Raw genomic sequence first — 14652 nt, 5'->3', positions numbered from 1 at the left:
AGGGCGGGAGGGGCGGAGGGGAGACCGCCTCAGCCCCAGCCGCCTGCAGGGCCAGGGAGGCCCCTGGACCAGGGGATCCATGCTCTCAATTCAAGCACCAGCCCTGCCACCTCCAGGAGGTGCGATGCCCAGGCCCTGGAGGGGTGTGTGCGGGAGAGCCACGTTTCGGTGCAGGCCTAGGCGGGCGGGCGAGGGGAAGCCGGAGGGAATGGGACCGGTCAGCTCAGCCTGGGGGAAACCCATTGCCTTCAGGCACCGCCTAATGTCCGTGGCATCCAGACATAGCTCCGAGCCTCGTTCCTCTTTCTTTTTTAAAAATATGTTTTTATTGATTTCAGAGAGGAAGGGAGAGGGAGGGAGAGAGAGAAACATCAGTGATGAGAATCATGGATCGGCTGCCTCCCGCATGTCCCACACTGGGGATGGAGCCCACAACCCGGGCCTGTGCCCTGAGCGGGAATCGAACCGTGACCTCCTGGTTCATAGGTCAGTGCTCAACCCCTGAGCCACGCCGGCCGGGCTGACCACGTTCCTTTCTTACTTGCCCCCTATTCCCCTCAGGCCTGAGGCTGGCAGCTGGCCTAGCCCTGAGCACGGCCTCCCATGCCCAGGAAAGTCCCCGGCTGGGTCTGCAGCGCTAAGACCGGAACCCCGCGGGCTCTGGCTCTTGCTGAGGGTGTGGTGAGGCCGAGTGGCGCGGGGCGGCCCAGGCACCCGCCCGCGGTTCCACCCGTGTGTACGGGGAAAGGAGCCCGACTACTCCCTTCTCCAAGAAAGCATTTCCTCTCACCTTCGCGCTGCTCCTGAGTGGGCAGTGCTCTTTGGGGTCTTTTGCAGGCTGGCTGCTACAAGAGCATCTCCCAAGACTATCGTCATCACCCAGAAAAGCGGGAACTGTGTCCGACCGGCATGGCTCAGTGGTTGAGTGTTGACCTATGAACCAGGTCAGGGTTTGATTTCTGGTCAGGGCACTGAGGGCTTGATCCCCGGTGGTGGGCGTGCAGGAGGCACCTGATCAGTGATTCTCTCTCATCATTGATGCTTCCATCTCTCCCTTTTCCTTCCTCTCTGAAGTCAATAAGAATATATTTTAAAAGGAAAAATTGGAATTGTTCCAGGATTCCAAAGAGGGTGAAGAATTTTCTTCCTTTGAGGAAAGAAAGAGTATGGGACCCCTTTGCTGCACACCAGACCACTGCCCCATTGCCTCAGGGGCATCCGTCAGCTCTGGGGACACCCCATTCCCAACCTCAGAGCTCACCGCCCCATCCTCAGAGACCACACACACACACAGGCTGCTGCTGGAGCTTTAATAAGGCACAGGCTGGCCTCGCTTCTGGGCTTACAGGTCAAAGAGGAAGGGCATCACATCTGCAAGAGAGGAGGAGTCACCGGAGCCGCGGCCCCCCCGGCGGTCTTCCCCGAAGGCCCACGTGCCAGGCGTGAGCGTGAGGAGTTTCTCAGCCCTCCTCCTAGAGCAGAAGAGCCTAGAACACTCCTCCTGGTGTCCGGGCAAAGAGAGCGCCCCTTGGCGCACGGTCGCTCATGCCAGGCCCCGACACTGTGGCCACATGTCCCTAGGCTGCTGGCCTGGGAGCAGGACCGATGGTGTCCGAGCTGTTTCTCCATCAGCTCCCTGGACCTCAGGTCCCAACTTGTGGGTGGGTCCCACTTTAGGCGGCCGCCCCTCCCCCCACCTCAGACCCTGCTATCCTCTCCCCTTCCTCCCTTGGCGGGTTTCCTTCCTTGCACATCCAGCCTCGGGCCAGGATCTCCAGCCCCCCCGCCCCCCCCCCACCCGCGAGGCGGCCCGCACCTGGCTGGCTCATGCACTGCTGGATCCTTGCCAGCTGCGCGGAGGCCAAGGCCCGGGCCTCCTCCTGGAAGCGGCGGCGGCCCTCCTCCGTCAGCTTCCAGCGGCAGGCCCGGGGCCAGGAGCCGGGCCCCGCCGCCCGCGGGCCGGCCGGCACCTTCTCAAAGCTGCCTCGGAAGCAGAGGTTGTGGCGGATGGTGTTCTTCCAGCCCTCGGGCGCCGTCCGGAAGAAGGGGAAGTGCTGTCTGAGGGCGGGTGGGAGGGAGCGGTCTGGGCCTGGCTCCCGGGCCGGGACCCTCGGCCCGCCCTCCAGGGGAGGCTCTGCTGGTTGAGCCCGTGGGAAACCTCCCCCTGCTCATGGTGGGCACAAACCCCGTCTTCTGAACGAGGCCTCGCCTGCCCCGGCCCCAGGCTCCCTAGCCTCCCTCCCTCTGAGAACGGGGACCTTGACTTGCAAGAGCAACGGGCACAAATCGGGCCAACCAACTCCTGGGAGAGGCTGGTCCAGGAGGGGAACCCCTGAGGGCGAACATTCCGAGGCTCTTCCGATACGGGAAGGGCCTGAGGAATCCCCACACTCATGTGCACGTGACTGCCAAAGCTCCAGGAGAGCCCCTCCTCAGCCATGTGCCCTGGATGGGGGAGCTGTGCCCAGCAGTGCTGCCCACGGGGGAAGCGTGGGGAGACTGCTGGGGAACCCAGACTTTATACTAGATGATCTTTAGAGGGAGGTGGGAGAATTTGTCACCCAGGGGAACTTATGTTTTAAAGAACTAAGATGAAACCTGGCCAGCGTGGCTCAGTGATTGAGCATCGACAGGAGGTCACAGTTTGATTCCGGTCCAGGGCACATGCCCAGGCTGTGGGCTCGATCCCCAGTGGGGGGCGTGCAGGAGGCAGCCAGTCAATGTTCTCTCTCATCTTGATGTTTTTCTCTCTCTCTCCCTCTCCCTTCCTCTCTGAATCAATACAAATAAATTTTTTAAAAAGAACTAAGATGTAAAAAGAGTCGAGTTTTTGAATGTGAGAGTGGGTGGAGGTGGGCATCTTCCCCGCATGTGATGTGTGGACACACATCTAGGGACTACGCAGAGCCAGTGCCCTGAGAACACCCCTGTCCTCCGGGTCCGGGTGGTGAAAGCCAGGCGGCAGCAAAGGGCTGGGTGGACTGGAAGGTTTCAGACCAGGGCCCTCACCCCCGCCCCTCCTCAGGCCCGCAGGCACCTACCGGGTGAAACTGTAGATCTGCTGCACGTGGAGGCCGCAGGGGGCGCTGTTTCTCAGTGCCAGGGCTATGAGGTGGAAGTAATTGAGAGGCGGCCGGGGCCAGGGCCTCCCCTCCTGGCTGGTGGCTTGCCCGAGCCTCCGACTCTGGAGGGGGGCCCTTTTGTGAGGGGACGGGAGAGCCGTGGAGGAGCCGTCGTGCTGGTCCTGAGCCTCCTCCTCTTCTGTGAGCTGCAGGGGTGCAGAGTGGGGACTGCCCTGACCCTTGGCCTCTCCTCGGTGCAGTGGCAGGAAGGGGCCGTGGTGCAGGGCCTCCCTCTGGACTGGTCCCCGACCCACGGGCACAGCTGACTGCTGAGCCCATTAACCCTGTGAGATCCCTGAACACCAGGACTCTGCGATGCATCATCCCTTTGCCCACCCCGCCGGCAACCCCGAGACCCCCACCTCCGAGCTGCTGGGGGAAGAAAGGGGTGGCTTCGGAGGGGGAGACTGCTCCCCAGAGGACGCGGGCAGCAGCTCCCCCACTCCGGCCTCCGAGCAGCGGGCACAGTCTTCCTCTTTCGGGGGCAGCAGAGGGGAGGGGAGTGTGCTGGTCAGGCCCTCCCCCTTCCTGGGCTGTGAGACCTCCAGCTTTCCAGGGGGAAACACGATGGTGGGGTTCACCCACATCCACAGGTTGGGCTCAGTGTGTGGGCCTGTGCAGAGAGAAAGCAGGTTGGGCGCCTTAGTTCATGGCGTTGGGGGTCCAGCCGGGCCTTGGGGCCACCCACTCGCTCCCACACTCACCATCTCCATCAGGGGAGGGGCTTTTCCCCACAGGCAGTGGTGGCGGCTCAACCACACGGAGTCTGTATCTGGCAACTGGAAAAGACAGAAGAGGGTCAAAACGCCCTAGGACGTCCACCGTGGCCCCCGGGCCCTGGGCTCCGAGGCTTGTGGGATGGGCCGTGAGCCCTGTGGGGAGATATGACTCCATATCTGCTAGTTTTTCCTTACGTCTCGGACCTCATGCACCGTTGCGTCCCTCTCTTCTCACACTGTGCACACTGTCCCTGAAGGATCTGATGGGTGCCTGTGGCTTCGTTACCTTCTACCAGGATAAAAACTTTCACATCTCTACCCAGACTTCTCTACTCGCTCTTTTTTAAAATATGTATCTTTATTGATTTCAGAGAGGGAGAGAGATACAAACATCAATGATGAGAGAGAATCATTGATCAGTTGCCTCCTGCATGTCCCCCCCCCCCCGCCCCACCCGGGGATCGAGCCCACAACCCGGGCACATGCCCTGACTGGAATCAAACCCAGGACCCTTCAGTCTGCAGGCTGATGCTCTATCCACTGAGCCAAAGCGGCTAGGTCTGAATATCATTTCTAAAACTAAACTCCAATTTAAAAAAACAAAAACTAAACTCCCTCTTCCTCCTGGATTCCATTTCAGCACGTCACCCCACCTCTTAAGCAGCCTTTCAGGCCAGGCACTTAGAAATCGCTTTTGACTCTTCTCTTTCCCAACAGCCACAGCAAATCAATGACCAAGTCTGATCATCCTAGTCCAAGCCATAACCCAAATGGCCGGGTTATCAGTTATCCCCTTTCTTTAACTGATCATAGTACAGTTTGAATGATCTCTCTAACGTGTGAACCCCATCTTGTCAGCCTGCAGTAAAGATTTGAAATGGCTTCCCATTGCCTTCGGGCCGAGTCTAAAGATACTCCTTGGAAATGTCCAACATTGGCTGCTCACAGGTGGAGTCATTCCTCCCAGACCCTTCACCACCTCCCACAGACCACACTCTTGATCCCAGGCCTTCCTACAAGCTGTTTCTTTAGCCAGAACACGCTTCCTTCTTCTGTTTGCATGGTTCATTGCTATCGTGGACGGAAGGGGCCACATGCTGACCTGACAGCTCAGGGGAGGCCTGCATGGCGGTCTTGCAGACTCAGAGACCTAAAGTCACCACAAAGGATGGTCTGAAATGGAACTTTAACTAAAGCAGTGATGGTGAGCAGTTACGTCCTAGGCCGGTATCTGCACTGACAAGGTCAACCTTTACCTGAACTGAGCCCACCTGTCTTTTTGCGTCTATGGTAACACACCCTTGAAATGTCTGGGTAGCTTGTAACTTCCCTTTTTCCGGACCCCTTGGGGTACACCTAATGTGCCTGGGTGCCCAGCATTGTTATCATGTTAATTGTTGACTGTTAACTATCCTGTAAGTATGTGTCCATCATTTTACTTTTTATCCAATCCCAGGGGTTTCCCGCTTTGCTTTCTCTCGCCTCTCTACTCTATCAATGGATTTCATGTACCCACCTCCGTCCCTCCTTTGATGGCAATGTATAAATACAGATGTAACCCGCCATTCTCCGGAGCATTATCTCAATTCGTTCAGATTCTTCTTCCCGGCAATTGTCAACAGTTTGGCTCAAATAAACTCACAAAAATCCTTCCCAGGTTGGAATGTTTTCACGTTGTCCTCCACCGCTGCCCCAAACCACATCGTCGGGATCTGTGGTGCTAAATCCGATGTCAGCCCACCTCTCAGCTGGCCACTCATTCCTTAAAACTCTTCCTTCCTGTGGGTGGTTTCCGGAGAGCCACAGCCTTTGATTTTCAATGGCCCTCTCCTCAGGTTTTGCTGGTTCTCTCTCTTCTCTCCAATCTCTTTACAATGTGATGCCCCCAGGGCTCATCCTTGTTCCTTCTCTCTTCTCTATTCTCACCTCTATACCGGACTCTCAAAATTGCTATCTGCAGTCCACACCTCCAGAACTCCAGGCGTATATTTATCTGCTTACTCAACATTTCTACTTGGATATGGAAAAAGTATTTCAACTCAGCCTGTCCAGAACAGCATTCCTAGTTTCTTCCTAAACCTGCTTCTCTCAGTAGAAAGCAACTCCATCCTTCCACTTATGTAGCCAAACACTTGGGAGGAATCATCCTCTAACCTCTCTTACACCACACATCCACTCTATCAGCAAACCTAGCTGGTTCTACCTTCTCACCACATCCCCTACTACCATCCTGGCGGTCCAGTCTAGCATCATCTCTTGTTTGAACAACTATAATAGCTTTCCAGTTAACTAGTCGCCTGGTTTCTAGGATCCTAATTTCTTTTCTTTTTGTATGTGTGTTAATCCTCACCCGAGGGCATTTTCCCATTGATTTTTTTTAAATGTATTTTTATTGATTTCAAAGAAGAAGGGAGAGAGAGAGAAATACCAATGATGAGAGAGAATCATTGATTGGCTGTCTCTTGCATGCCCGTTACTGGGGATAGAGCATGCAACCAGGGCATGTGCCCTGACCGAGAATTGAACCCTTACCTCCTGGTTCATAGGTAGAAATTCAACCACTGAGCCACACCAGCTGGGCTCCATTGATTTTTAGAGAGTGGAAAGGAGGGGGAGAGATAGAGAGAAACATCGATGTGAGAGAGACACATCGACTGGTTCCTACCAGAGCTGGGAATCTAGCCTGCAACTGAGGTACATGTCCTTGACCAGAATTGAACCTGGGACCCTTCAGTCTGTAGGCGAATGCTCTATCCACTGAGCCAAACCGGCTAGGGCCTACTTTCTTTATATGTACAGTGTACCCACAACACAGCAGCCACAGTGATCTTTTCAGAATATAGATCATGCCAGGCCAGCTACATAACTTGTGGAGCTCCTTGTTAAAAAATTATTAAAAATCTCAAGACAGCCGAAACCGGTTTGGCTCAATGGATAGAGCGTCGGCCTGCGGACTGAAAGGTCCCAGGTTCGATTCCGGTCAAGGGCATGTACCTTGGTTACGGGCACATCCCCAGTAGGGGGTGTGTAGGAGGCAGCTGGTCGATGTTTCTCTCTCATCGATGTTTCTAACTCTCTATCCCTCTCTCTTCCTCACTGTAATAAATCAATAAAATATATTTTAAAAAAAATCTCAAGACAGTTATAGCAGCACATTGAATTAAGTGAGAAGGTTAAAGGCGAATTCTTTCTATAACATCTGGTTCCCTCTAAGGGAACTTTCCTCAAGCGGAACAGTGTAACCCAGATGGGAAAATATAACCTATTGCCCCTTTCCTGCAGTCTGGGCTAGCAAGATTTGTTGCCTGTTTGCTCACATGTTACAGAGGCCATAAACTGTAAAACAACACACAACCCCAGAGAGGGCTGTCAGTACTGGTGCCAGACCAGGCCCTTAGGTGTGGTCTCACAACCCCCATCCCCACGCACGGGGCTTTTTGCAAAGCCCCTGAAAGGTCCGGAAGTCCCATCCATATTTGGGGACAAAGAAACCAAAAAGTTATAAAGGAAAAGCTTCCACTAGATAGATTGCTTTGCTCAGACTTTGAGAGGCAACTCCTCTGAGGCCGCTGGCGTAATAAAGCTGTGTGACCCCATTTCTCTAAGTGTCGCTTGGTTTTTCTCCCGTCTTCTGTAACGTAAGTGTTGCCATCCTATGCAGCTACACAGGTCACATGCTCATGCACTGGTGACTGTCTCCCCTCTGCTCAAAACCTTCCAACCACGCCACATCTCCCTCAAAGCCAACCCCAGCGTCCTTAAAGGGGAAGGCAGCTCTTCCTGGCCTCCCTGCCACACCTGTGAGCCTCCTCTCTCTTTTCCTTCACCCAGCATCCCGGGCCTCCTTACCGCTCCTCACCCTCCAAGCACATGCCTTCCTGGTGGCTTTTGTACTGGCGATTCTAAAGATGGTTCTCTTGGCTCCCTATCTCACCTCCTTCCACTCGATGCTCAAATACTATGTTCCCAATGAAGCCCAGCCTGGTGCCCTGTTTAAAACTATAGCTGCCACCACCTTCCCTGCTCCCCCCCCCCCCCAGACCTTCTACTGTGTCCTTTCCCCGTTTGACACACCAGTGAGTACATAACCAGCGGGTTGTCTGTTCCAGGAGAATGTAGGCTCCATGACAGCTTGTCTGTTTCCTTCCTTATGTATCATGAACGGTGCCTGGCAAACTGGGGTTCTCACTAAATCTCTCTCGAACCAGTGACCACAAGGGAATGGCCACCAGCACTGCTGTGGTGGCAAAGAGCTGGAGGCCATCTGGTCTCCTTGAGTGAAGTGCAGAAGTGAGCATGTGCAGAGGGTAGGCCACTGCACAACAGGAACACATGGTGGACCAGGTCTAGTTAGCAACCTGAACAGCTCTCCAAAGAAATGTGGTATCACCGGCCCGCGTGGCTCAGGGGTTGAGCACTGAGCTATGAACCAGGAGGTCACGGTTTGTTTCCCCATCAGGACACAGGCCCGGGTTGTGGGCTCCATCCCCAGTGTGGGGCGTGCAGAAGGCAGCGGATCCATGATTCTCTCTCATCACTGACGTTTCTCTCTCTCTCCCTCTCCCTTCCTCTCTGAGATCAGTAAAAATAGATTAAAAAAAGAAACCCCTTCTCTGCCACAGGAAGACACAGCAAGAGGACCAGGAAGTCCTCACAGAAAACAAAAACAAAGAACCAGGTGATAAGGGGAAGCAATGAGCTTATGTAGATGAAGGTAACCTATAAATACAAAAGAATGCTGAACAGCTGTTAAGGAGACACAGGCCTAAAAACACGGGGACCAGTGGAGGGGGCAGGGGGGGCGGTGACTGACGGGGGGAGGGGGGGGGCGAGTTAATCCGAGCCCTTTGCCCCAACAGGTGGCCTCAGAGAACGCAAGGTGATGCCTCCACTCCCGGCACCTGAGGTTCCCACCCAGCCCGTGGGGAGCCCTCTCAGCGCCAGACCCCGGGTCACCCGCTCTGGCCGGTCATCACGTTATGTTCGCAGGAGAAAACTGACCAACCCCGTGTGCGCCCAGGAGGGCGGTGGGAGGCCTGGGCGGCCGGGCGGGCTGGCCGAGCTGCTGGCGCCCAGGGACGGGTCCTGCTCCGGGCAGGGGCCTCCAGCTCCGGGGCGCGCCCCCCAACTCCAAGCTGTGGTGGGCTCGCCCCGACGGCCCACAGCTGGGCCCCGGCCCTGCACCACGAGCCCCCGCCCCCCACGCCCCACGCCCCACGCCCCACGCCCCACGCAGGCTCACGGTTCTGCTCCGCGGGGGGCAGGTGCGCCGTGGTGCCGGCCAGGAAGCACTCGTTGCCCATGTCCCAGTCCAGCAGCCCCGGGACCTGGCCGTGGAGGCCGGCCCAGAGGTCCAGGCGCTGCGGCCGCGCGTCCACCTTCGGGAGGAGCCCGGCCCGGGGGCGGCGGAGAGACTGAGGCCGGCGCAGCCGCCGCAAATCCCGGAGCTGATTGAAGGGGCCCTGGGCCTCCGCGGCCCCTCCCCACGGCGTTTGCACAGGCCTCTGACTTCAGAGGTTCGGCTACCGCTTACGAATGACTCCGAGAGAGTTCTGACTCCCTACAAGTTCGGATTGGCTTTAAGGCTTATCCAAGATCCAATCTGTAGAACGTTGTGGAGATGGGATTAAATGGTGCTCTTTTTTTCTTTTTTAATTTACTGATCTCAGAGAGGAAGGGAGAGGGAGAGAGAGAGAAACATCAATGATGAGAGGGAATCATTGATCGGCTGCCTCCTGCACGCCCCACACTGGGGATGGAGCATGCAAGCCCTGACGGGGAATCGAACTGTGACCTCTTGGTTCATAGGTCAACGCTCAACCACTGAGCCATGCTGGCCAGGCTTAAATTTTGTTTTTAATAATTTAAAAATTTTAGAAAAATCCTAAGAATACTGTAAAAACTCCTGTATACCTAAATATTGTAATTCAGCAATTACACTACTGACATTTAACCACATTTAATTGTTCTTTCCCGATATACATGTATAGTATTTTTTCTGAGCTGTTTAAGAGTATTTGCAGACATCATGCCTCTTTGCCATTAAAGACATTAGTGTGTATTCCCTAAAACAAGGATATTGGCTTACATAACCAGGAAATCAGAAATGAGAACATTGTCTTAATAATATCTTTTTTTGTTGTTGTTAATCCTCACCCGAGGATATATTCCCATTGATTTTAGGGAGAGTGGGGGAGAGAGGGAAAGACCGAGAGAAACATCGATGTGAGAGAAACATATAGATGGGTTGCCTCCTGTACGAGCCCGACCAGGGCCCAGGCCAGGGAGGAGTTTGCAACCAAGGTACGTGACCTTGACTGGAATAGAACCCGGGATCCTTTGGTCCGCAGGCTGATGCTCTATCTACTGAGCCACACTGGCCAGGGCCCAATAATATCCTTTATAAAAATTTGGTTTTGGCCCTGGCCGAGTAGCTCAGTTGGTTGAACTATCCTCCCAATGCACCAAGGTTTAAGGTTCCATCCCAGGTCAGGGCACATACAGTAATGCAACCATTGAATGCATAAATAAATGAACAAATCGATGTCTCTCTCCCTCCCTCTCTCTCTTCCTCCCTCCCTCTCTCTCTTCCTCCCGCCATCTCTCCCTCCCTCCCTCCTTCCCTCCTTCCCTCCCTCCCTGTATTTCTATAAAAATCAACTGAGAAGTTTGTTTTTGGGCCTGGCCGGTGTGGCTCAGTGGTTGAGCATTCACCTATGAACCAGGAAGTCACGGTTCGATTCCCAGTCAGGCTGTTGTGGCAGAACGCACGGCAGAAGGATCAGCCAACTCTGAGGGAGGAAAGTGTAACCTTTTATTTCGCAGATCTGCTAGTCCAGGGGATTCCGGATCCAAAGCCTGAACTGAACTCAGGGAAGCCTCTGACCTCTATATCTCCTCCTGGGCGGCCCTGAGGGTCCCCGCAGCTCTGCCCCAGTCGGTTTTGGCAGGACCACGGGGGGCATGCTCCACAGCTCCGCCACGTCAGGCAGAGTGGGGAAGTAAGACCACAGTTTTAACCGGACACTGAGCTAGGTTGCAAAGCCCCCCACCCCACCCCCGTTTCCCTTTTCAGGTGTGGCTCAGTGGATAGAGCATGGGGCTGCAGACCAAAGGGTGCCAGGTCCCATTCTGACCAAGGGCAGTCCCTCTGTTGCAGGCTCCTCCCCAGCCGGGGCCCTGGTCAGGAGCGTGCAGGGGGAACATTTTTTTGAATTGAGTGAGGGCGACTACTCCTGCTCTTTCCCTCAGTTACCACATGCCCCGCTCTCGTCTCTGCCCACCGGTTACTCCACGCCTGCTCCCTCCTTCCGGAGCCCCTCTAGCCTCTTCTCCATTCCCCCTCCAGGACCCTGGCCTTTGGTCTCCCCGGTGGCCCTCTCTTTCCCTAGTCAGAGCCTCCAATCCTCTTCCCCGACGCTTCCCCTGCCTCTGCCAGCTGGTGCCCACGCCACTCACCCCGGCCCCGTGGCCTCTCGGTCCCCGCGAGGCGCACCCGCCCTGGTGGGGGGCTCGCCGCGGAGGGCGCACAGCCCCGCAGCTAGGTGTGGGTCTGCGGACTCTGACTCCTGAGTTCCCTCCTCTGGCCCCTGTCTCCTCTGGGGCTGAGGAATGGGGCGGAGAGGGGCCTGGAAGACTCTGTAGCCTCAGGACAAAGTGGGGGCCACAGACGGGAACACACGCAGCAGAGGCAGCAGCTGACTTAATTAATTAATTACTTTTTTAAACATATTTTTATTGACCTCAGAGAGGAAGGGGGAGGTAGAGAGAGAGAAACATCAATGAGGAGAGGGAATCATGGATCGGCTGCCTCCTGCACGCCCCCTACTCGGGATCGAGCCCACAACCCAGGCATGTGCCCTTGACCTGGAATTGAACCAGGACCTCCTGGTTCATAGGTCAGCGTTCAACCACTGAGCCACACCGGCCAGGCTTTATTTTTTAAAAAAATATTTTTAATTGATTTTCAGAGCGAGAGGAAGGGAAAGGAAGAGAGAGAGAGAGAGAGGTGAGAGCAAAATATGGATCGACTGCTTCATGTCCACCCCCTGTTGGGGATCAAGCCCACAACCTGGGCGTGTGTCCTGACTGGGACGGGGCACAGGATGCCCAACCAACTGAGCCACACTGGCCAGGGCCCCCTTATTGTAGGAGCTCAGTGCACTGGTGAATCGTTGTTGGAGGCAATTAAAGAAGTGAGAGGGGAGGGAACTCCACTGTGACAGGAACAGGGTGAGGAAGAGGACAGAGCTGGGAAAGCGAGGCCTGGAGACAAGGGAGGAGCAGAGGGAGGAGGGTGAGGGGAGCTAAGGCACCAAGGAGCCAGCCAGGGACGGGGAACAGGCTGGCTTGTCAGGAGCGAAGGCCCAGCTCTGGGCTGGAGAGCTGGCCAGTGCCAACCTCCTGGCCGAGCCCCCCTGTGCCCACTTGGCCTCCTCACTTCCGGGCGCCCAGTGCCAGGGCCACGACGAAGCCCACAACCAGCAGGAACATGGCGACGGAGAGCAGCACCGTGATGACCACCATGCCCCCCGTGCGGGCCATCCCCAGCCCGATGGAGGCCCCCTTGCGTCCTGTGGGGGGAAGCAGGGAGGTCTGAGGGCCGGGCACTCAGCTTGCTGCCTCCTCCAGCCACTCCGCCGGTACCCTTCCATCGGTCTATTCTCCCAGCATCCAGGCCATCCAAGGGACCCAGACGTCCACCCAGGAACCGGCTAGGGAGCAACTCCGGCATCACTCTCGGAAGCTACCGCAGTCAATCGGACCCGGTCCCCCACAGAGAACCGTCAGTTTAGCAAGAAGATGAGCCAGCCCAGTGAGAATGCCCGGGGCTGGCCCTGGCTGGGTGGCTCAGTTGGTTAGAGTGTTGCCCAATACGCCGAGGGTGCGGGTTCCATCCCCTGTCAGGGCACATACAAGAAGCAACCAATGAGTGCGTAAATAAGTGGAACAACAAATCTCTCTCTCTCAAACCAATCAATTAAAAATGGACAAATAAAATGCCCAGGGCTCGGTGCTAGGATAGAGGCGGCCCCAGGGGGCTGGCAGTGCCGAGAAGGGCGGGGGGCTGCGGCTGGAGCTGAGAGGGAGCAGGTTACTCACGAGGGAGGGTGGACATGGGGACCTCTCGGCTGGACTCAGTGGCCGTCCCCTTCCGCACCCGGTAGGAGACGCTGTTGTGGGTTAGGAGAGAAAGGAGAGGGTCCTCAGGGCGTGTCTGGGACTCGGGAGAAGAGGAGCCCAGCCAGGCCTCCCCATGTGCCTCCGGGAGCGGCCTGCTCTTTTTTATTATCTTTATTTTTAAAATATATTTTTATTGATTTCAGAGAGGAAGGGAGAGGGAGACAGAGAGAGAAACATCAGTGATGAGAGAGAATCACTGATTGGCTGGAGAGGCCCATTCGTGAGCCCTTTAGCTATGCCCTCTCTCCCCAAGGCGACCACGTCCCACCACGCCCGCCCACTGCCAGGACCCAGCGCCCCTCCCCCAGGGCCCGGGCCTGGACCTGGCACCTACTAGTATTTGGTTCCTGGCGCGAGGTTTGTCACCTGGTATGCGCTGAGCCGGGTGACCGTGAAGCCGGCCCCGCTGTCCACCACACTCACCAGCTCCCTTCGCCCACGGCAGGGGGGCACCACAAAGCCACGCGTCACCACTGCGGGAGAGCGGGGTGAAGGCCAGTCGGCCTTCTGGAGGCCCGAGGAGAGGGGCAGTGTACAGTGCGGGCCCAGCAGCGGGTGGTCAGGGAAGGGGGCGTGGAGCAGGCACGCTGGGGGCATTCTGGGAAGGGACCGGGATGCCAGGGACAGGGGAGCAGACCTGTGCTGTCATTGGCTCTCCGGACCGTCAGGGTGGCGTTGCCCCCTGTGAGGTGGCAGGGCGGCAAGGCGACCAGCAGGCTCTCCGTGAGCGCCGGGGACAGCAGGCCGGAGAGGCTTGAGATGTTGAAGACTGCTGAGGGGCCAGGGGGAAGTTAGGTGGCCCCCCACTGTCAGACCTGTCCCCCCCCCCCCCCCCCCCCGCCCAGGTGCCTCTCCTACCCTGCGGGCCATTGGCAGAACACGGACCTTTGCTGGTCCGACCGCCAGGTGGCAGGCGTGGGCTGCAGAAGCTGGGTACCCTACAAACCTGCAGATCCAGCGGGCCCAGCCTCACCCCTACCCCAGCCTCGGCCCGTCCCCAGGCCGCTCTGCCTCCTGGGCCAGGACGAGGACAGGAGTGTGCACTGGGCTCAGTGGCCGATGGCTTCAGTGACCAATGACCCGTCACTGCCATCGGCAGTCCCCACTCCCGACTGGCCAGATGAGCCCCTCTTTCTGAGTCTGGAAGGCACAGGGGGCACTGCCCCGTCCAGGCCCAGCCCTCCTCCCCCCAAATGGCAGAGACCTGCAGCCCCTGGGGCCAGGAGAACCATCAGGACCAGGGTCAAGGGCAAGGTCCGGCTGGGTAGCAGGGATGCCATAGCTGGGCTGGGAGCTGGAACGGATGCTGGCGGCTGGGGCTTCTGGAGGCAAGTGAGGCCTCGCCCCTGGGGCTGCGGTTTTGTCCTGCGGCGGGGGAGGGGCTGGAGAGGAATCTTGTCCAACCTGCCCCTTGGGCTTTCCAGCCTGGGGGGGGGGGGAGACAGGTTTTTCAGGATGTGGAGCTGGCCCTTAGGCCCGGAGTAAGCATCTTGGTGGCTTAGTCAGCTGCGGGGGGGGGGGGGTGGGGGGGTGGGGGGGTGGTGGTACCTAAGGGGCGGGGGTTGGGGGGGAGGGGTGGAAATCCCCCCTTCTTCTGGGACCCACACCTGGAAGGGCACCCGTGGTTT

The 14652-nt window shown here is 57.0% G+C and overlaps 2 protein-coding genes across 8 annotated transcripts; both read right to left on the bottom strand.

Annotated features, from left to right (window-relative positions):
• Positions 1-1342: 1342 nt before the first annotated feature.
• On the bottom strand, positions 1343-9144 carry FOXR1 (forkhead box R1; the record flags this gene model as incomplete). Its single annotated transcript, XM_079788008.1, has 6 exons — positions 1343-1371; positions 1817-2058; positions 3042-3268; positions 3485-3735; positions 3827-3901; positions 9084-9144. 6 exons carry the CDS (start codon positions 9142-9144, stop codon positions 1343-1345), a joined length of 885 nt encoding a protein of 294 aa, XP_079644134.1.
• A 2458-nt stretch (positions 9145-11602) lies between these two features.
• UPK2 (uroplakin 2) lies at positions 11603-14345 on the bottom strand. 7 transcript variants are annotated; one of them, XM_079787476.1, is made up of 5 exons: positions 14229-14345; positions 13662-13796; positions 13359-13497; positions 12944-13014; positions 11603-12414 (listed from the first exon to the last, which is right to left on the bottom strand). In XM_079787476.1, the coding sequence occupies exons 1-5, from the start codon at positions 14302-14304 to the stop codon at positions 12278-12280; spliced, it is 558 nt and encodes a 185-aa protein (XP_079643602.1). In that variant the 5' UTR covers positions 14305-14345; the 3' UTR covers positions 11603-12277. The 7 variants fall into 7 exon arrangements, with proteins under 7 accessions (XP_079643602.1, XP_079643603.1, XP_079643599.1 ...); XM_079787477.1 differs by having other exon boundaries at positions 13662-13793; positions 14229-14344; XM_079787473.1 differs by lacking the exon at positions 14229-14345 and adding an exon at positions 13883-14216.
• Between the last annotated feature and the right edge of the window lie 307 nt (positions 14346-14652).

The sequence above is a fragment of the Cnephaeus nilssonii genome (genome assembly GCF_951640355.1).
Source record: "Cnephaeus nilssonii genome assembly, chromosome: 13".
NCBI lineage: Eukaryota > Metazoa > Chordata > Mammalia > Chiroptera > Vespertilionidae > Cnephaeus > Cnephaeus nilssonii.
Note: the sequence above shows the minus strand (reverse complement) of the source record. Positions and strands in the feature narration are given on the sequence as shown.

Coding starts and splice junctions, on each gene's coding strand:
- UPK2 (XM_079787473.1), bottom strand. CDS start 14,117: ATGGCAGTGACGGGTCATTGGTCACTGAAGCCATCGGCCACTGAGCCC. Junction 13,498..13,661: donor GAGAGCCAATGACAGCACAG/GTCTGCTCCCCT, acceptor GCTCTCCCGCAG/TGGTGACGCGTGGCTTTGTG. Junction 12,415..12,943: donor CCCCATGTCCACCCTCCCTC/GTGAGTAACCTG, acceptor TTCCCCCCACAG/GACGCAAGGGGGCCTCCATC.